Consider the following 23,118-nt stretch of genomic DNA (forward strand, 5'->3'; position numbering starts at 1 on the left):
TTTTTCTTCAAACAGCTCTCAATCCATGTTTGGAGCTCACCTGTGAGTTTCTATGTTTACTCAATCCTTCAGGTGCAACTTGTGTGTGTCAAGAAGGAAAGTCATTGTTTAATGGAACATGCAGTGATTTGAGCATTTTAGGTGGGTATTATAATTCACTAATATATACAAATAAATAAACACAAGGATTTAAATCTATTCATTTTTTACATGCAGCCCCCAAGTTACAAACATTAGACTTATATATGATTCCTAGTTAAAAACATTGGGGGAGGTGGTGGTAGTGCTAGATGGGCACCAGCTAGCAGCATTCGCTAGGCCTTTTGCAGTATTTGAAAATGTTTAAGCATTCACATGTACAGATAAAAATAAATAATACATGAAGAACAACATCTGTCCAAGTTGCATTTAAAATATAATTCCATGCAAATTTTTGTATATATGTATAATGTTTCATTAGTATGGTGCGGCATTAGAGCCACTGAGAGTTCTTTAGTGCTGTCTGTATCCTCATTGGAAAGATTTAATCTCACTTCCTCAGCCTGAGTCAACAGGAAGTGAGAGGAAATCTACCCCTAGGAAGGGAAATTCACTCCTGTGAGAGTGATCATGGAGAAAAGGTGTCTTCACTGAAGCTTTATCACCAATCCTTGTTTTCAGGGCAACGCAAAATTTCAAAATCCATTTGTCACAGGGACAGAGAGTGAGGTGAAATCTTCTGAATAGGGGCACAGATAGCAAAACAAATGTTACAAGGGTGTTACCCTTCCCTATTCTAGAAAAAAATTAAAAAAAATACAAATCAGCTGGAGTGACTCTTAAAAATGTACCTGTTCCAACTACCATACAAATTCAACTTTAGAATAAACCTACACAATCTATTTTGATTGTAACTTGTCCATGACCCAGGAACTGCCTGTACTGTTCTTTTACAAGTTGTATTTGCCCGTCCATTGCAGTTTCTTATCTCTCTCTTACTGTGTAGGTTTTCAAGCACATAGCACTGAAACCTTATTTTCTGGCTTCTAAGTAACCCTATTAAAAAAAGTGGGTTAACTGTACTGGCAAAACTTAGCCCTATGTAAATTACTGTTGTCTTTTGTGTCTTGCTGAAGGCCATGTTGTCAAGAAGCCTTAGCATTGTCAGTCTTACCAAGCAGGTTTGCAAAACTGTTTGCTTCACTTGACATTCTCAGGAAAAGTCACTACAAACACCATCTCTTTCTCTAAATTGGTACTTGTCGGTTTCCAATAGCTGATCAGATGCATCCCTTGAAATTGGAACAGACGTCTTGAATCATGGTTGTAGCTTTGGAGTCTTTTGTATGGACAAGTGTGTGTGTGTCTCTTTGTCTGCCTTTAAATATCCTCTTACCTTATGGTGGCTCTATGCATCTCATATGGTTTTCTTAAGACAAATATGTCTCTTTTGGTGTTGATGGCTTCTAAATCAATCAAGTCTCAGTTAGAAACCACTCTTTCTATATGATGATACTTATAGTTAAATGTTAAATGTAAATAAAGGAAAAAAGGGATAATGATATGTCATGATGTCATTATATCTCACATAATCTTTATTATCTCAGCTGTTAACACTGTTGCTATTGACCACTCTTTCAGCTTCAAACAACAGTTCTTTCAGTATCTCAAAGATGACAGTGCTACCACCAACAGGGCTGACTAAAGTACATCTTTTAGGGAAGATTCAATAACACTATGTATCAAAATTTTAAAAAGTTTCTGTTCCTTGTTTGAAAGTCTTATTCCTGTTTAACTGTGTGACACTTACTTTGAAAGTACAGTAGAGTTCTGGTTATCCGACATAAAGGGGAAGGCCCAATGTCGGATAACTGAAACTGTTGGATAATAGGGAGGCCCTATTATCCAAGCTAGAGGCACATCTGTTGCTCTTGTTGTTTATTCATTCAGTTGCTTCCGACTCTTTGTAACCTCATGGACCAGCCCACGTCAGAGCTCTTAGTCGGCCGTCACCACCCTCAGCTCCTTCAAGGTCAAGCCAGTCACTTCAAGGATACCATCCGTCCACCTTGACCTTGGTCGGTCCCTCTTCCTTTTTCCTTCCATTTTCCCCAGCATCATTCTCTTCTCCAAAGCTTTCCTGACTTCTTATTATGTGGCCAAAATACGTCATCTTGGCCTCTAATATCCTTCTCTCCAGTGAGCAGCCGGGCATTATTTCCTGGAGTATGGACTGGTTGGATCTTCTTGCAGTTCAAGGCACTCCAACACCACAGTTCAAAAGCGTCTATCTTCCTCTGCTCAGCCTTCCTTATGGTCCAGCTCTCACATCCATGGGTTACTACAGGGAATATCATTGCTTTATGTATGAGGACCTTCGTTGCCGTGTGATGTCTCTATTCTACACTGTTTTATCGAGATTGGTCTCCTCCCAAGCAGTAAACATCTTCTGATTTCCTGGCTGCAGTCTGCATCTGCAGGAATCTTCGCACCTAGAAATACAAAGTTTGTCACTGCCTTCATGTTTTCTCCCTGTTTGCCAGTTATCGATCAGTCTGATTGCCATAATCTTGGTTTTTTAATGTTGAACTGCAACCCAGCTTTTGCACTTTTGTCTTTCACTTTGGTTATAAGGCTCCTCAGCTCCTCCTCGCTTTCAGCCATCAAAGTGGTTTTATCTGCATATCTAAGGTTGTTAATGTTTCTTCCAGCAATTTTAACTCCAGCCTTGGATTGATCAAGCTGTGTATGTCATATGGTGTATTCTGTGTACAAGTTGAATAGGTCGGCTGAGAGTATACAGCCCTGCTGTACTTCTTTCCCAATGTTGAATCTGTCTGTGGTTCAGTGGTCTGTTCTGACTTTTGCTACTTCGTTGTTATACAGATTTCTCAGGACACGTATAAGGTAACTTGGTATCTCCATGCCACCAAGAACTTTCCACAATGTATTATGATCCACACAGTCAAAGGCTTTAGAATAGTCAATAAAACAGAAATAGATGTTTTCTGAAACTCCCTGGCTTCCTCCATTATCCAGCGGATATTGGCATTTTGGTCTCTCGTTCCCCTGCCTTTTCTAAACCCAGCTTATGCACCTGGCAACTCTCGCTCTATGTATTGCTAGACTCTACCTTGCAGGATTTTAATCATCACCTCACTGGCATGTGAAATAAATGCCACTGTACGAAAGTTTGAGCATTATTTAGCATTTCCCTTTTTTGGTATGGGGATATAAATGGATTTTTCCCGATCTGATGTGCATTCTTGTGTTTTCCATGTTTGCTGGCATATGGCATGCATCACCTTGACCGCATCATCTTTCAAGATTTTAAACAGTTCAGCTGGGATCTCATCGTCTCCTGCTGCCTTGTTATTAGCAATGCTTCTTTAAGACCCATTCAACCTCACTCCTCAAGATGTCTGGTTCTAATTCACTCACCACACCGTCAAAGCTATCCTTGATATTATTACCTTTCCTATACAGATCTTCTGTATGGTCTTGCCACCTTCTCTTGATCTCTTCAGCTTCTGTTAGGTCCTTGCCATCATTGTTTTTGATCATGTCCATTTTTGCCTCAAATTTACCTCTGATGTTTCCAATTTTCTGGAAGAGGCCTCTTGTTCTTCCTATTCTATTGTCTTCTTCCACTTCCATGCATTGCTTGTTTAAAAAAAGTTCAATATCTCTTCTGGCTAACCTCTGGAATTGTGCATTTAATTAAGCATATCACTTCCCATCACTGTTTTCTTTTGCTTTCCTTCTTTCTTGAGCTACTTCCATTGTTTCAGTAGACAACCATCTTGTCTTCTTGGTTTTTTTATTTTTCCTTTGGGATGTACTTTGTTGTCACCTCCTGAACAATGTTGCGAACTTCTGTCCTTAATTCTGGGACTATTAAATCTAGTCCCTTAAATCTATTTTTCACATCCACTGCATATTTACTAGGAATGTTTGTGAAATCATATCTAACTGGTATGTGTGTTTTCCCTAATCTCTTTAGTCTGATTCTAAATTGTGCAATACGAAGTTCATGATCTGAACTATAGTCAGCTCCAGGTCTTGTTTTCACTGACTAGATGGATGTCCACCACCTTTGGCTGCAAAAAAATGTGGTCAACCTGATTTTGGTGTTGACCATCTGTTGAAGTCCATATATAAAGTCATGTTTTAGGTTGTTGGAAGAGGGTGTTTGTTATGTACAGTGAGTTTTCCTGGCAAAATTTGATCAGTCTGTGTTTCCTTTCTTTTGTTGTCCGAAACCATGCTTGCTTGTGATCCCAGTTGTCATTTGAGTACCCACCTTAGCATTCCAGTTTCCTATAATGAAAGTAATGTCTCTTTTTGGTGCATTATCCAGTAGGGTCTGCAGATTCTCATAGAACTGATTTACTTCTGCTTCTTCAGCAGCTGTGGTTGGGGTGTGTATTTGGATCACTCTGATGTTAAACATCTTACCTTGAACTAGAATTGAAATCATTCTTTCATTTTTTGGATTGTGTCCAAGTATTGCTTTAGCAAGTTTATTACAGTAGAGTCTCACTTATCCAACATAAACAGGCTGGCAGATGTTGGATGAGCGAATATGTTGGATAATAAGGAAGGATTAAGAAAAAGCCTATTAAATGTCAAATTTCATTATGATTTTACAAATTAAGCACCAAAACATCATGTTTTACAACAAATTCACACAAAAAGCAGTTCAATAAATGGTAACGTTACATAGTAATTACTGTAGTTATGAATTTAGCACCAAAACATTGACTGCTAAAAATTTACTACAAATAAAGATAGAATTGCATAAAATGAACTTACCGTAACAACATTGTTGGAAATCAAAAGTTCATTCCTGTGAAGATCTAAAAAAAACCTCTAGGCAGCAATGCACAGCAGGGCTCTTGCCGCTCCCTGTTGAACTCCCGACCAGCAGAGCAGCTGACTGAGTTTTGCTAGGCAACAACATGCATAAGGCCCCCAGGGGGTGAGCGAAGAAGCAGAGAGTTGCAGCAACATGCAGAGGGCCCTGCGCCTTTCCCAGCGAGCGGAGAATGCTGCTGCGTATGCTGGGAGGGGTGAGACGCAGTGATGCAGGCCAGATGCTCCAAGGGAGAGGCCTGCTGTGCTGGAGCAACAGTTGAGCCAAGTGTCTCAGATAATCCAGAGCCTTGGATAAGCGGAGCTCGAATAAGCGGGGCTCTACTGTATTAATTATGAAAACTATTCAATTTCTTTGGTGTTCCTCTTGTCCACAGTAGTAGATATGGTGGTAATCTGTTGTTTAATGGTCCATTCCAGGAACTTTTGTGGCCCAGGTTATGTCTATGTTCTGACAATTCCCCAACCAGTTCTACAAGCTCATTATTGTTTCACATGCTTGAGGCTGAGGTGCATTATTTAATCAGTTCGAGAAATATGTCCATTCCCCACATGAAAGCTGCCAACAATGAAATTTAACCATGATAGGAAGCAAGGATATGCAAAATCTTTGTATTGCTATTTTTGTTAGACTTCCTAAATTATTACTTCACATTACTGATGGTGCCACAGACAAGAATACATAATTAAAATAGTTTTCTGCCAGCTGTGGGAGAAAATTAATATTCATCTGCAACATTCTCTTCTTATTTAAAGATTTTGCAGTGTTAGACAAAATTGCTCTGTAGAAAAAGAGTTTTTTTTGTTTTTGTTTTTTGTTCTCATCCCAGTTGCAGGAAAATAACACCTATCCTTCACTGCAGAAAAAAATCTGTGCAGTTTGGGTTTCTTTCTACATGTCAGGATAAAATTGTGAAAACGTTTCGCTGTTCAATTATTTTTTCCTAATGGTGTTTCTACACTTCCAGAAAAATCTTTTTTTAAATATAGAAAAAATACTTGAAAAAAAAACTGTGAATTCTTTTTCTCTCCTGCTTCACATGATGATTCATATCTCGGCATACGAAAAAGCAGAGATCAGAATTATTGCTTGCTAGGAAATGATGAATTCGTTTTTTGTGGATAGTGCAAGATTATTTCTTAGATAACTGGAGAGTCACAAATCTTTCCACATGTTAATATGCATCATTTTCCAATCATCATCATCATCATAGGCTATCACTCACAGCTGAGTATGATTGCCTTCCAAGTGCAAGGTCTTGGCAGTAGGTCTATAGGTGACTGTAGAGACTTGGTCTTGATCCACATGTTCTTTCACAGTGATGCGCCTTCCTCTTGACACATTTCTCCCTTTCACGCTCCTTTTCATGCCTCTTCAAATTCCACAACACTGCTGGTAATAGTTGACCTCCAGTTAAAAAGCTTGAGGGCCAGGGCATCCCAGTTATTGGTGTCTATGCCACAGTTTTTAAGGTTAGCTTTAAACCCTCTTTAGATCTCTTTTGCTATCCACCAACATTCTGTTTTCCAATCTAGAGCTGAGAGTATAGTAACTGCTTTGAGAGATAGTATTGGGCATTCAGACAATGTGGTCCAGCATAGTTGATAGTTATCAACTATGACCAGGCCCAGTCTAACGTTGAAGCGGCTGAAGCCACCGCTTGGGCGCACGTCGAAGGGAGCCGCTGTTGAGGCCTCAACAGCGCCTGTGAGTAATTATAGCGCCACCAGTGTTTTTAAAGGTGCCGCCATGCCGCCGCCGTTGGCATGGGGCTTCGATCGCTCACGCGGACACGCCAGCCACGCGAGCGATACAAGCCCCGCAGAAGGAGGAAGGCCTCCAGGAAGGCTTCCAGGAAGGCCTCTAGGAACGGCTAGCTCTTCTCGTGAGGCCTGGTGAGATCTCATGAGTTCCCGCGAGATTTCGCGAGTTCTCGCAAGATCTCATCAGGCCTCACAAGAACAGCTAAGCCTTCCTAGTGCCGCCACTGCTGGTATGTGGGGAGGGGGGTGCAATTTTTTTGGGGGGGGGCGCAGCCCTAGGTTCGCCTACTAGGCGAAATTACCTAGGGCCGGGCCTGATTATCGCTTCAGAGCTGGTGATCTTTGCTTCTTCCAGCACACTGGCATTGGTCCACCTGTCTTTCCAAGAGATTTATAGGAATTTTTGGAAGCAATGCTGATGGAATCATTCTAGAAGTTGAGAGTGACATCTGTAGATGGTTCAGGTTTCACAGATGTATAACAGGGTTGGGAGGACAATAGCTTTATGCCCAAGTATCTTGGTATCACTACAAATGTCTTGATCTTCAAACACTGCTTTATTTAAAAAAATATTGCACTCACAGAGCCCAGATGGTATTATATTTCAGTGTCGATGTTGACTTTTGTGGAGAGGTGGCTGCTAAGGTAGTGGAAATGGTCAACATTTTCTAATGTTACATCATTAAGTTGTATTTTTGGCATTGCAGAAGAATTGGTTGATATCTGCTGATAGAGCATTGGTTTTCTTGATGTTCAGTGAGAGGCCAAGTTCTTCGTATGCTTTTGAAAGATTTTTAGAGTGGCTTGCAAGTCTTCTGAATGAGCACAGGCTACGTTATTGTTAGCATATTGAAGTTCACCACCAATGAAGTCGACTGAATTTTACCTGGTGGTTGATTGATATTATTAACTCTTACTTTATTGTCTTACTGTGTTTCATTTTTTTGTATATTGTTCAATGTATTTATGCTGTTGTTTTTGTAAATTGTGCTAGTCGGGACTTGCCCCATGTGAGCCGCCCCGAGTCCCCGCGGGGAGATGGTGGCGGGGTATAAATAAAGTTTTATTATTATTATTCTATAACAAATGTTATTGTGACCCTGGTTTTGGCTTTCAGTCTGCTGAGGTTAAATAGCTTTCCATCTGTTTAATAGATTATTTCCACGCTGGTGAGAAGCTTCCCATAAACAAGGCGCAGTATCATAGAATGAAGATGGAAAATTCATTTTCCAATATCTTGCCCAATATCCCACTGGCATAGATTTGCAATAAATGTTGAAAATAGAAGTGAAATTGAAGATGACAGGGTTTAAAAAAAAGAATTTAAATAAATCTATGCACATACACTTTGCTGCTCAAACAAATCTGTTATTTTACTATATCATCTAGATATCGTATAGATTACAAAAGGTTTCTAAGGAAAAAAATGGGCTGAATCTATTAATGGAATTTTATGTGGAAATGAATGGGATATTGCTTATGAATCACATATACAATAGTATTTCCTGCATAACCACAACTGTAGTAATTTATTAAACCTTCCACTGTGCTAGCAGTATTGTATCAACTTGGTAATTATTTAGCTCAGTTTTATTTGAAGGTTTTGATTAATAATTGTAAGAATTTTATGTATATGTTTATGTATTAAGTACAGATGACACATGTAAGCTGCCTTGTGAAAATGGAGGAAGATGTGTTATAAATGAAAAAGGTGATCCAAGATGTTACTGTTGGCCAAGTTATTCAGGAGAAAGATGTGAAACTAACCACTGTAGTAATTACTGTCAGAATGGAGGAACCTGTGTAGCTTCAATTCTCGGTATGTATTTAAAGTATTTTTCAGGAAAAATGTCAATAACTAAAATAATATCAGATATATTAGTTATATTTTGTCAATAATATTTACATAGTTTACATATTTCAGAAAAAAACCCACTGAAATCACATGGGATTTTGGATTGAAGTGCAATTGAGAAATGCTAAAACAAAATGGGAATGGGAATATATTTGAAAAAATGATTATTATTTATTTATGTCTATCTCACTTTTCTCCTGAATCGGGATTCAAAGCAGCTAGCAACATGTAGACAAAAACATTACATACCATAAAAATAAACATAACCATCAAACAACAATATATCTAATGAAAATTGAAAACATAAAATTATAAAAATTATAAAACTTGCAATATACATAATAAATAAACTACTACGACACAGTTTACACATTCAGTAGATTAAAAACCTATCTAATAGCTATTTATTTAGGCTGTAGTCAAGTCCAAAATGAAATTTTCCTGACAAAGTGAAAGGAGATACCCTGTTTCCCCTAAAATAAGACATCCCCAGAAAATAAGACCTAGTAGAGTTTTTGCTGAATTTATAAGGCCTCCCCCGAAAGTAAGACCTAGCAAAGTTTTTGTTTGGAAGCATGACTGCCAAACAGAACACCAGAGCATGCAGGATCGATAAATGTACGTACCATAGGTTGTTGTTCATGGAAATAGTGGTAGTAACAATAAATTCTTGATAGGATTCACAGTTTGTCTGATTATGCTGGCTTGTGATGACAACTACTATACAGTATATAATAAATGTTCATTTTGTTGTTCAACAATAAATGTGAGCTCTTCTTCATGGAAAAATAAGACATCCCCTGAAAATAAGACCTAGTGCATCTTTGGGAGCAAAAATTAATATAAGACACTGTCTTATTTTTGGGGAAACACGGTGTGTGTGTGTGTGTGTGTGTGTGTGTGTGTGTGTATATATATATATATATATATATATATATATATATATATATATATATCTTATATATTGGACCCACACACATACACACCTTCATACATACATACATACATACATACATACATACTCTTCAGGGGAGACCCTTCTCTTGGTCCCGCCTCCATCAAAAGCTTGGTTGGTGGAAATGAGAGAGTGGGCCTTCTTAGTGGCTGCCCCTGAACTCTGGAACTCCCCGTCTGTTGTTCTTTCATCAGAAGGCTAAAACCTTTTTATTCAGGTAAGTCAAGGGTTCTATGGTTTCAGCTTTGAATGTTTTTTAATCAGTTTTATGGATTTTAACTGAATTTGTTGAAATCATTGATATTTCTTTTTGTTTTAATGTTTATATATTTGTAGATTTTAAATTATATTGAAATGCTTTTACTTTTAACACAAGCTGCTTTGGGTCTACTTTGTAGAGAAAACAAGTTAGGTATAAATAAACAAAAAGAAGATGCAGACTGAAACTGCATTGTCGAATATGCACACAATACAGTTCATTATATATACAGTTATAGTCTCACTTATTCAACATAAACTGGCCGGCAGCATGTTGGATAAGTGAAAATGTTGGATAATAAGGAGGGATTAAGGAAAAGCCTATTAAATGTCAAATTACATTATGATTTTACAAATTAAGCACCAAAACATCATATCCTACAACAAATCAACAGAAAAAGCAGTTCAATACATGGTAATATTATGTAGTAATTACTGTATTTATGAATTTAGCACCAAACCATCACAGTGTGTTGAAAACATTGACTACAAAAACATTAACTATTAAAAGGCAGACTGTGTTGGATAATACAGAACGTTGGATAAGTGAAGGATGGATAAGTGAGACTCTACTGTAGTTCAAATGTATATGAGGCCGTCATCATCATCATTATAATTAATAAACAATTAGATGAATTGCAAGCCATCATTTAGTGGGAGGAGAAATATTTGTGGGCCATGAAATGGCATGTATTCCTATCAGTACTTTATTACTAGTACTACTAATAATATATAGTACTAATAATAGCTGTAACCTTTAAAGAAGGTGGGCCACAGATGAAACAACAACTCCATAAGCTCATTTAAAAAGTGTGGGTGACATAGAAGATCTCAGCAGACTTCAAGGATACCATTCTCATCACCCTTTTCAAAAGGAGAGAAAGAACAGACTGTGGAAACTATCAAGGTATTTCCCTTTTAACCTCCACCAGGAAAATCCTTGCAAAAATTTCAGAAGATATCCATTCTGAATCCCAGAATGATTTCCTCCCCTCCAGAAGAACTGTGGATATGACTTTCACTGCACAACAGCTCCAAGAGAAATGCAGGGAACAAAATAAACTTTGGTACATGCCATTCATTGATCTTGCAAAGGCCTTTGAAACTGTGAATAATAATTCTCTCTAGACTATCCTCTTGAAAATCGAATGCCCTGATACATTTGTGAATATCCCAAGGCTCCTCCATGATGACATGACAGCAACAGTCTTGGACAGCAACAGCTTTCAAAGTGACCTATTTAAGGTGGAATCAGGTGTCAAACAGGGATCTGCTTTTCCATCTTCATAGCTATGATTCTACATCTTGTTGACGGGGAGCTTCTGGTGTGGCAATCACCTATTGGACAGAGGCAAGGTCTTTAACCTCAGCAGGCTGAAAGCCAAAAGTAAGTTCACAACAACTTCTGTTATATAACTCCAATATGCTAATGATAATGTAGTCTGTGCTCATTCAGAGGAAGACCCATAAGCCATGTTAAACATCTTTTCAAAAGCATATAAAAAGCTTGACCTCTCACTGAACATTGAGAAAACTCTACCAACAAGTGCCAACCAACCCATCTGCAATGCCAGCAATAAAGCTTAATTGTGTAATGCTAGAAAATGCTGATGATTTTTGCTACATAAAGCCACCTCTCCACAAAAGTCGACATTGATGCCAAAATGCAACACTGTCTGATCTTTGCGAGTGCAGCATTTTTTCAAATGAAGCAGAGAGTGAAGGAGGGTTGGAACATTCGTGAAGATACCAAGATGCTTGTTTATACTGCTGGTGTTCTTTCAACTCTGTTGTACACTGTCTACAAATGTCACTCTTGACTTCTGGAACATCGTTGCCTTTAAAAAACCTGCAAATCTCTTGAGAAGAAAGGTGGACAAATGTCAGAGTTCTTCAAGAAGCAAAGACCACCATCATTGAAGTCATGATTCTCTGGCATAAACTTTGCTAGACTTACTGTGTTGTCTGAATGCCTGATCACAGTCTCCTAATGCAATGATGCTACTCTCAGCTCCAGAACAGAAAATGGAATGTTGGTGGACAGGAAAAGAGATGTGGAATAAACACCAAGAACTGGAAAGGATTGATCCTCAAGCATTTTCACTGGTCAGCTGTTACCAACAGTGCTATGGATTTTGAAGAGGTACAAATAGAAGGTGAAAGGGAGAAACGTACCAAGAGAAAGGTGCATCAAGCATTTGGAAATGTATGATCTCACTGTGAAAGAATATGCAGATCCAAAATAGGTTTCTACAGTCACTTATGGACCCATCACCAAGACTCTACCCTTGGAAGACAATCATGCTTCAGCCACAAGTGATTGTATATGATGACAGGATGATGATTTATAATAATAATTATAGTGGTAGTAATATTTATAATAGTAAGCAATAAATTGATGAATGGCAAGCCTTATTTACCTTATGCAAGCAATTGAAATAAATCTGTGCATTGCATCAAATAATCTTGATGGGTATTGAGTGTTGTATGAACACAGACGACTTAACAACTCACTTAACAAAACATAGACTTATTCATTATTGGTTTACTTACAGTAAAACTTAGTAGCAAATCCCTTTATGGATCTCATGGAAGTATATGACTGTACATTAATAATTGAAGAAAGAAAATGAAAGCAGTTAATTAAAATAATGATTCTAAAAACTATTATTAAATCATTAATTGTAATACTGTTTTGAAACCAAATGAATAATAATTATTTAAAAATAGTTAAAAGTAAGAGCAACGTTATTAAAATATATTTGTTTACCCTCAAGAATATTTAAAATACAATAATAAAATAACGGCTTCAGAAATATGGCTGTTTGTCTTGGTGCTCCTGCTTTATTGTTTTGTTTTGTTTTTTTCTGTTATAATTATTGCTATTATTAAAACCTATGATGCACAGAATACTTTTCTTAAATAAAATACAAGTGCATGATGATCATTCTTTAAAGAAATTAGCTTACCAAAGCCAAATGTAGATGATGTATACAAGTTTTTAATAAATTATTTTTTCCGTATTTTCATTTTATTTCAGCAAGGCAGTATCTTGTATTGGTATTATTTTGATTCATCTTTAATTTCATTACTTTTCCACATATTTTCATACATTTTTTGCAAATTCTCAGTATTATGGAAAATCATATCTTAATGTCACAGTGGATTCTGCAATCCCAAAATTATGTTCCAAGGAAAGCTCTTTCATTTCAAGCACTCAATTATTCAATTTTTCTTTCAAAATCTATTGCAAAATGCTGTGTTTGTAACTGGCTTTGGCTGTTAGTTCTTGGGTGTCTTTTATGTTCACTGACACTCTGTATCAATAAAATGATACAGGACTCTTACTTTATCAATAAACCAGGGTAATAGATTGAAGAAATTAACTTTATCCATGATATTAAAAAAGTGGAAGACAAAACTCCAAGTTATTAGTTTTGTCTTACCAAACATTATTTTAAAAAGTTGCAGTTAAACACATAAATATATTGTTAGGGTATAATGAAGCTCAATACCGAGAATGTATGTGTTAAAGAAAACTACACTGCTGATCATAACATGCAGGAGCTAATCTAGCTCAGCAGTTAAGCAATTAAGTTTGGACCACACCCAGTGGCTGTGTGTGTGTATTAGCTTCTGTCCTGCTTTTGCTTTTTGATCTCTCTTTTGGAAGAAGAGGCTGAAAAAGCCATGCTCTTTGTATTGCAATGCTTCTTGCATCTTGAAATGCTTACAAGGACTATGTAAGTTTGTTTTACTGTAAGATTTATGTTTTGATGCAACACTGCAAATTTATGTTTGGATTCTGCTGTAAAGAGTAAAGTTTTACTGTTTTTCCTTTTGCAACTGTGCAAAGTTTTTGTGTCTTTATTGGACTAGACTGAATTCCGCTTGAAGCGTAATAGATATGCCCTTTCTGCCCACACCCTCACGCACACCCCCGGTCCATGGGAAAGGTCAGAGCTTCCTTTGTTGAGGGGAGATCAGTGTGAAATTTTAACAAAAATTCTCTCTCACTGTGAGTCCATTCAAATTGCAATGTTTCACTTACACAGTGATGGTACAAAAATGGGACCCATATTTATGGTCCCATTTTTGTCTAGTGTAGCATGGAGCAAGGATGCAGTCATTGGTGACCTATCAGTTGGCTGATAGATATGTTTCCCAACCTGGCTGCTACCCCCCACAACTGTTGCAATAAAAGTGGCAGATCTTAGGACCTGCCAGGGAAGGTAATGATGCATAGAACCCTTCTGTCATCTGGGCCTGGTATTCACATCTCAGCTCCATGTTGGACTAAGCCTGAAGACACCCAGGGGCCTTCATCAGAAAGTAGGTACACCTGCTCAATATAATGGAAAAGCAGAGAAACGACACTGTGTTGAAATCATACTACTTTATCTACTTCAGTTCTGAATGACGCAAAAGGCCAAGACATAAATTATGTTGCATCAAATGTTGCTCCCATGAAACTAGTCTCAAAGGTAACTATCAGAGATACCACGATGACATCTATGGGCCCTGGGAGCTCAAATGCCTAGATTTAGAGCTTGCCCATCCTTGTATTAAATGCTTGGTGAACTGATCATAGCAATAACTTAACTCTGAGGTCCTGGCCCATGGCCACTCCCATTAAGAAAATAAGCTCTTGATTGGCCTTGTGGCATGCCAGACATTAAGCTTTCCTCCTCCAGGCTCACGGTGTCAACTGATGAGTCTACTGTTTATGGATTCATCGATCAGCAAGAGTTTTTAGTCTAAAGTGAAAAGGCGTGGTACAAGATCTGACCCTATTTTGAGGATAGGTTTTATTCTTTTAGGTATCTCCTTTAAAGCTCAATCTAAAATCCAGATAAGATATTGGATGCCGGAATAATATTGCCTAAAGTTTCAGAATTGGCTTATGCTAAAGTAAGGTTGCCATTTTTTTACAATTAATTAATTAATTAATCGAGTTAATTAAATATATTAGCTTAAACAAGCTGGTTTTTCTCAAAATATAAACATACTTTTGCAGTACCGGGACACTTAAACTTGAAACAATATATCCCATGGTGAATAAAAATCAAAATAATCCTAAAAGTATTAAATCATGCTAAAATGTAGATTTTTGTAGATCTTTATTTATTTCACATTTAAAGTTTAAGACTACACCCTAACAGCAAGCAACCTACATTTAACTATTAGGTCATATTTCATATCTTATCTGTGCAGAAATTATTTTATATTATTGATGATAAATGGTGTGAGGTGCAACCACAAAAGTTTACACTAAAGAAATGTGTAAATATCAACTAGAATAAATCTCCTGAATTAATAGGAACTTTCTAGGTCAATTACTATACAATGCTAGCTAAATTGACTCATTGTGATTAGTTTAACAATTAGATTTAGCCCATTCCTTCAACATATATATTTTAAAATATGGATTGACTAGGGTTGTTGGTATTCTTTTTAGCCATATCGGCTAAATTTGTACAATTTGAAAAAAAAAAACAAAATCTAATCATGGTTTTGTGTTGATCTGCACGTTATTGCTATAGATACAGATTAGTCTGTGCTAAAATGTACAATTACACATTTCTTAAGCATAACTACTTCATGAAAGAGAATTTCTTCTATGGATATAACTTAAGTATAAAAATAAGTTATCCAGCACTGATATGGCAATAAACTGATTTACACATAAGTGCATTTTGAAGAACGTGCTATACGATAGTTAACTACAGAGAGTATTGATGTCTGAAAAAATATATTTTACTCCACAATAACACTTTATGTAAGGGCTGCTAAAATTGTAGTTTTGTAGATTATTACCTAGGTGAAAGTAAGAATTATATTTACCAACTTCGTTAATAATTTCAACATACGACTGTAGTATTGATGACAACTTTAAGCAAGAAACATAGAGCTGCACATCCTAGTATAGTCAGCAAAATCATAGATTTTGGCCAGAAGCAATTTAAGAAAGGGCATAATCAAAAATACTGCAATGTCAGAATTGGATAAGATCAATGAGAACAAGGGGAAGCAGAGGTCAGAGGAAAAAATAGCAAAGACACCCAGATTGCTTTCTTCAAAACATGTTGGTCAGATGGAATTGAACTCATTAAAGGCAGGTGACAGATGAAAAGAAGTGATAAGGAAAGTATTTTTCATTTCTTAGGGGCAGCATTATATTTCAATAAGAATGATGATCAAATAGTGTGAATGCTTGCACCTGCTTAACACATTATGTTAGAAAACATGTTTACTCGTTCAAGTACATGCTTTAAAGAACATACATAATCAGAATCCCACTGCTACATAGATTCATATCACACATACATAACACACAATATTGCTTTTTTGTGTTTTTCCAACAGTGCTGTATAATTTCAGATCATGATAACATCATTTGCTTTGGTTTTTTTGAATTTCAAATTATGATAATAGTGATCTCATTTCTATAAAAAGGTAAAGGTTTGACGTTAAGTCCAGACTTGACCGAATATTAGGACAACATTCCTCCTGATCTAGGATGCCTGCAGCCCTAAATCAGATCGCTGTTCTTGTGGGGGTGGAACACAATGCAGCATACTGATGATAATCCAATTTATTATTATGTTTAAATGAAATTATACAGCTCTGTATATTTTATCATTAAGTAAAATGGTCTGTCCATGTTCAAGAAATGTATATCCTATGTACACTGGATCCCTCAGTTTAAAACATTTCATATTTCATGAGTTTCAGTAGACTGGATTTTTACAGTAACAAAAAGGATTCAGATCCATATGTTGTTTTATTTGTTAGTGTTATACTTTCTGCCTAAATTATGAAATTAACATTCATTCAAGTAACTATTTAAAATATTTAATTATACTTGACATAAACAAATGCTTTATTCATAATGCATAAATATGATAGTGAAAAGTAATTTTTCTCTTAAGTGTACATTTTTCTTACTTTTTTCGTGTCAGGAGCGACTTGAGAAACTTCAAGTCGCTTCTGGTGTCAGAGAATTGGCGGTCTGCAAGGACGTTGCCCAGGGGATGCCCGGATGTTTTTGATGTTTTTACCATCCTAGTTGGGAGGCTTCTCTCATGTCCCCGCATGGAGCTGGAGCTGATAGAGGGAGCTCATCCGCGCCCTCCCCGGGTTGGATTCGAACCTGACAGCCTTCGGGTCAGCAACCCAACCTTAAAGTTGCAAGGCTTTAAAACACTACGCCACCGGGGGCTCCTTATTTTTCTTACTGAAGAATGTTAGTTTTATTATATTTTCATTTCTATCTTATAGGGAGGCCAACATGCAGCTGCACGCTGGGTTTTACAGGTCCAAACTGCAACAAAACTGTTTGCAATCATTTCTGTCAAAACGGTGGAACCTGCACTGTCACTGCTGGAAATCAGCCCCACTGTCACTGTCAGCCTGAATATACAGGTGACAGATGCCAATACTGTAAGTATTGTTAATAACAGGAACCTATCTAAAATGTTACGGATAATGAAAATTAAGAACAGATTGAATAACCTGCATGTTTAAATTTATTGGTAATACAGTCTATCTTCAATTTAATAGTTGGCTCACCCAAATATTCTTGTTACCTGAGCAGGAAATCACGATTCACATGTTGAATGTTGCTGAATGTCAACAGGGAAATAGAATTGTTCCTAGGAAATTGCACCATATTTATACCCATTGATTACAATTTTTTCATTATTTCCTGGAAATTCACCTGGGACCAGTAGACAATGGCTGGTACAGGAATTGTACCAGCCCATCATTTTGAGTACAACTGGGTGAATTCACTTATCTCTGTAATAATAGTTAGATGTGATCTCAAATGCAAACTGCTTGTTATTATTTGCTTAAGTGCTTTCAGCTAATAGGATGGCTAATATAGAGAGAAGGAATCTGATTATATGAGATACACACAGGCAAGGATATTGTTAATGTTTTATGCATGTATTAATTTCCATTACAGAAAAAGATGGATATTTGTGCCCCATTCAAAGTTGCAGATGTTTTGCCCCTCAAATCATGAAGTCTTAGAAAACTATCAATGTATGTAAGAATGGTCAGGAGGAATTGCTCAGTTTCAGTGCTCATTCTAAACAAATCCTTTGTGGCTTTGATACAGGGAATAGGAAGTCAGGCTTTCATAAAAAAACAAAAAACAAAAAATGGCTGTTTAAAATAAAGATGAGATGGCTAAGGACAGGTTCCATTCAATGTGTGCATTTCATGTCCTATAAATGTCATGTTCAAGGCTTCCCTTATTGGCTTGTTGTGAAATGAGCTTTATAGAGAGAAGATTCCTTCCACTCAACCCCCAGATAGAAGATTAATATAGGAGAACATATTCTTCCTGATTTGCCTTTCTTGAAAATACTAAAAAAAAATGTAAAGATCCAGAAAAAGGATCTGGAATACCCTTATACACAGGTTATGTATGAACACTACACTACTACATTTAAAAGAACTGCATTTGGTTATTTTAAAACTGAATAGTACATAAATCATGCACAGACAGACATACAGATTAAGAAAAAAAATATTTACTTGAGGCTTACTCAAAGCCAGACAAATTGTTTCTAGCTGACTGCTTCTGCAAACATCTTTTTTTTTTTTAAAAAAAAAAAACGAATTCATTTAAATGTAAATTTAAGTGTTCTTGCTGCACTGTGTGTTGATTATCTGATTTTTTTTTAGTCAGCTGACAGTAGAAAATAACAGAATATTTCAGATGCACTAAACTCAGTAATGAACAAATGAAAAGTGGGAATATTATTTATTTCCATAAAAATGAGAATTTAAAGAAGTGAACAGTAGTTATTCATACATATTCTACACTGTTTAGTCTATGGTTCAGAGTGATACAACATTATAACGAACATCACAATACTAATGAGACATCATAAACCACATGCATGGAGCCTCCAGTGGCCTAGGGGATAAAAGCCTCATGACTTGAAGGTTGGGTTGCTGACCTGAAGCTGCCAGGTTCGAAGCCCACCCAGGGACAGCATGGATGAGCTCCCTCTATCAACTCCAGCTCCATGCGGGGACATGAGAGAAGCCTTCCACAAGGATGGTAAAACATCAAAAACATCCGGGTGTCCCCTGGGCAACGTCCTTGCAGACGGCCAATTCTCTCACTCCAGAAGCAACTCTGTTTGCTCCTGACACGAAAAAAACTCACATGCATAATCAAAATAATTTTATAATTTTGTTATTTGATCTATGTGATTGTACTCTTTAAAGAAGAACAGAATAGATATTAAAAGCATAACCTATGACTGGAGTCATGGATGCCAGAGCACTGCCATATGTCACCTAGAACATTACAGTATAGATATAGAGTGCACTTGTGTGATCCAAACACCCCAGGGTTTATCTGGAGTGGAATACTCCATATCAGCCCCAAGGGAGTCTGCATTGCCGACCTCCATATTGCTTCATTCCTGTTCCATTCCCTTGTCTCCTCTTTAGGTTGCACCGACACTTTTGCAAGTGTCTGCAAAAGCAACAGGTGACAACCAGAAGCTCCTTTGAGCTCTGTGGCTGTCACAACCATAGAAAAAAAGCAACAAAGGGAATTGCTGTCCTTGGGCCACTGAGCCATGTGAATAGCGGTGGTTGGTTCCGATTAAGAACTGGCCTAGTTGTTTACACATCCTCAAACTGCAAGGTTGCTCAGAAGTTTTGGGAAGCTCTGGAGAATTCCCCAACCTTGGCTAACATAGAACAAAATGTATTTAGTGGCCTTGCCTCATGTTGGTGGTGAGACAGCTCTATGCATCATGTGAGTTCTGTAAGACCAATATTCACTCAAGTTATATAGCCTGTGTAGAAGCACCTCTACATTAAACTTTTTTGTTGTTGTTTTTTTGTTATTTTACTCTTGAAATAAAAAAGTGATAAACAGAAATACACTCTCAACAGGCATGTTCATTCATAGATGCTATTCTACTAGTACATTAATGGTTGACTGACATCTAGTAAGAAAAGTTAATGTTTTAATCGAACTGTATGTGTTCTATTTTTTTTTTTAAAAAAAGCATTTTACTACTTGTATTATATGCAAAAATCTTGATTTGTTCCAGATGTTTGCCACCACTATTGTGTTAATTCTGAATCTTGTATAATTGCTGATGATGGCAATGTAGAATGTGTCTGTTCTCTACGATATGAAGGCCCTAAGTGTGAAACTGACAAATGTGTAAAATGTCATGGTGGACAATGTATCATAGACAAGGAGAGTGATGACATAATGTGCAAGTAAGTCAATGTTATGATAAATAAAATAGTCACAAAGTATCCAATTCTAATATTTGCAGAGTCCTAAATTCAGTTTTTTATTTGATTTATAGCTCACCATTCTCCCAAAACAGATCTCAAAGTGAGACCCAAAATTAGAGAAGAACCATTGACTAAATTATGCAATGATAAATCAACACATAATCAAATTTCATTTATTAGATGGGACAAGCAATTGGATTTTGGCAAAACATTTATTTATTTATCAATCATATTTCTCATTCCACAGGATTCAAGACTTAAGTCTCTACCCATAAACTACTATGGGGTAGTTATATAATGGCTTAAAAAAAGCCAATATGTTCTGTGCAAATATTTTTTGCCTAAATCTAATTATTGGTTGGATCTAGTGTAGACCCATAGAATTCACAAAATTTGCATACGTATGGTGTTTGGTGAGGTTTATTGTAATTATGATAAATCTTTCAAATAGTAAAAACAGATTTTTTTTCCCCTAAGGGTACTGTAAATACACTCATTGACAAATCGGTTAACAAATATTTTGTGTGTGTTTTGTTTTAATTCTAAAGAAATCAAAGCAAACTAAAAGAATCAAGTGGATTGAGTTAATTATGAAAGTAATGGCCCTGAGTCTGCAAGACATAGAGGAGGGATATTAATAAAATGATCTTTTAGAGCTGTTTCATTGACAGGATATCACTATATGTTGAAGCCATATGCATGACACATAACAAAAACAAGCAGAATTGAATTTGTACCACTAGCAACTGGTTCTCTTTAAGAACCCATCTACATGTTTCATATGAGTTGGCTCAGGGATTTATGGACTCGGTAGCATCCACATGACACACAAAGTCCACTCACTTTAACACTGGAGAAGGCCTCTTAATGTGGCATTGTCCCATGTTGAGAAATGTTGTGGGATGCTCCAAGTTTACCTAAAGCTCCTAAAGTTGGCCACATTTTGGGCCAGTGTAAACAGAAGGACAGCAGGGAGGGGGGTCATTCTGGCTTGAAGTAAGTAAGTAGTAAGTAAGTAAAAGTTTATTTGTATACCGCCCTCTCTCCCGAAAGGGACTCAGGGCGGTTTCCAATATAAAATCAGCATAAAACATTGTACAATAAAACACTGAAAACACTATAAAACGCTATAAGAATTAAAAACAAAAATCAAGGAGATGCAATCAGCCAAATAGCCTGGACCTGAATTGTCTAGGCTTTAAACATCATAGCCAGCACTTTGAATTGTGCCCAGAAACAGACTGGCAGCCAGTGTTGTCCACTCTCTGTAGCCAGTCTGTTAGCAACAAGCAGAAGTTTTCAAGCAATCTTCAGAGGCAGGCCCCCATAGAATGCATTACAGTAATCCAGATGGGGTGTAACTAAGGAATGTACCACTGTGGCCAGATCTGACTTCTCAAGGACGGGTGCAGTTGGCGCACAAATTTTAATTGTGCAAAGGCCCTCCTGGCCACCGCTGAAACCTGGGCCTCCAGCTTCAGCACTGAGCCCAGGATGACCCCCAAACTACAAACTCTGTCTTCAGGGGAAGTGAGACCCCCATTCCATGATCTGCCTCCTGACAGACCAGGAGTACCTCTGTCTTGTTTGGATTAAGATTCAATTTGATTGCCATCATCCAGTCCATTACTGATGACAGGCACAGGTTTAGGGTCAGGACAGCTCCCTTGGCATTAGGTGGAAAGGAGTAGTTGAGTTGGATGTCATCTGCATATTGGTGGCATCATACTCTAAAACTACACATGACCTCTCCCAGTGGTTTCATGTGTATGTTAAACAGCATGGGGGACAAAATCCTGAGGAACCTCATAGGTCAATGAACAGGGGTTCAAACAGAAGTCTCCCAGCACCACCTTCTGAGTACGGCCCTCCAGGAAGAACCACAGCCACTATAAAAGAGTGCCTCCCAATCCCATCCCGTCAAGATATAGGTCTCACAACTGCCTCCTTTAGGCTAGCTGGGACTTTGCCTTGTTTCAAGGAGGCATTGACCACCATCTTCACCCACTCTGCCAGTCCCCTTCTGACCCCTTCTGCAGGATACAACAGTTAAATAATTAAATAAATATGTCAAAAACTGGCCCTTTATACCATATTTTGTTTACCTGATCTCTTTATTTCATGAAATAAATGTCTCTTCTTGCCTTCTTATACCACTTCATACACGTTTGACATCAGTCTATAATTATTTTTGGAACCTCTGGTGGCCTAGGGGATAAAAGCCTTGTGAGCTCGATGAGCTCCCTCTATCAGCTCCAGCTCCATGCGGGGACATGAGAGAAGCCTCCCACAAGGATGGTAAAACATCAAAACATCTGGTTGTCCCCTGGGCAACGTCCTTGCAGACGGCCAATTCTCTCACTCCAGAAGCAACTCCGGTTCCTCCTGACACACACACACACACACACACACACACACACACACACACACACACACACACATATATATATATATATATATATATATATATATATATATATATATATATGAAATGTGCAGTGAATACCACATTCAGGATTATCTATGCCATCACGTTTTTGATTTCTATATATGTGAAAGCTGGACAGTAAAGAAAGTTGATAGGAAAATAATCAATTTAATTTGAATGTGGTGCTGGAGGAGAGTTCTGCGGATACCATGGACTGGCAAAAAGACAAATCAACTTGATGACAATTAACTATGGCAACAATAACAGTTGCATTTATTTTCACAAGCAAATTTTCCTAATACTATAGGCTGGCTTATTGTGCGAACCTCTTGAATTTGGTTTCATGTATACACAAAGCGCTTTGAATACTACACTCTGTAGGACCTAGCAATGTGTTCTCTCTAAACATGCAGTGCAATTCTAGGAATTCTACCAGAAGTTGACCATGGAATCATACTTCTCTAGGCATTTTCTCAGTCCTCCAGAGTGATTCCATGGTGTGGTTTATCCAGAAGACCAAAACATTTCAGAGTTCCAGATAATATGAAAATCATAGAGTTCTCTTGCAAAATATGCAGGCTTACTGTGCACACATTCTTGTAGTCTATATTGTAAACAATAACATGATCACAAAAAGAATGTGACATTCACAAGGTAGCTTTCATTTGATACACATTTTCATCCAGAAAATTTAAATAAAGTCATGTTGTTTAAAAA

At 37.3% G+C, this 23,118-nt stretch overlaps 1 protein-coding gene across 4 annotated transcripts in view; it reads left to right on the forward strand.

The window, feature by feature from the left end:
• lrp1b (LDL receptor related protein 1B) overlaps positions 1-23,118 on the forward strand; it is a 1,066,453-nt gene that overhangs the window by 1,012,682 nt on the left and 30,653 nt on the right. For all 4 annotated transcript variants that reach the window (XM_016994954.2, XM_062970961.1, XM_062971003.1 and 1 more), the window contains 4 exons: positions 16-141; positions 8,273-8,437; positions 16,968-17,129; positions 19,778-19,952. In XM_016994954.2, the coding sequence (XP_016850443.2) occupies positions 16-141; positions 8,273-8,437; positions 16,968-17,129; positions 19,778-19,952 (628 nt within the window). The remainder of the gene's footprint in view (positions 1-15; positions 142-8,272; positions 8,438-16,967; positions 17,130-19,777; positions 19,953-23,118) is intronic.

The sequence above is a fragment of the Anolis carolinensis genome, chromosome 1 (assembly GCF_035594765.1).
Source record: "Anolis carolinensis isolate JA03-04 chromosome 1, rAnoCar3.1.pri, whole genome shotgun sequence".
Taxonomy (NCBI): Eukaryota; Metazoa; Chordata; class Lepidosauria; order Squamata; family Dactyloidae; genus Anolis; species Anolis carolinensis.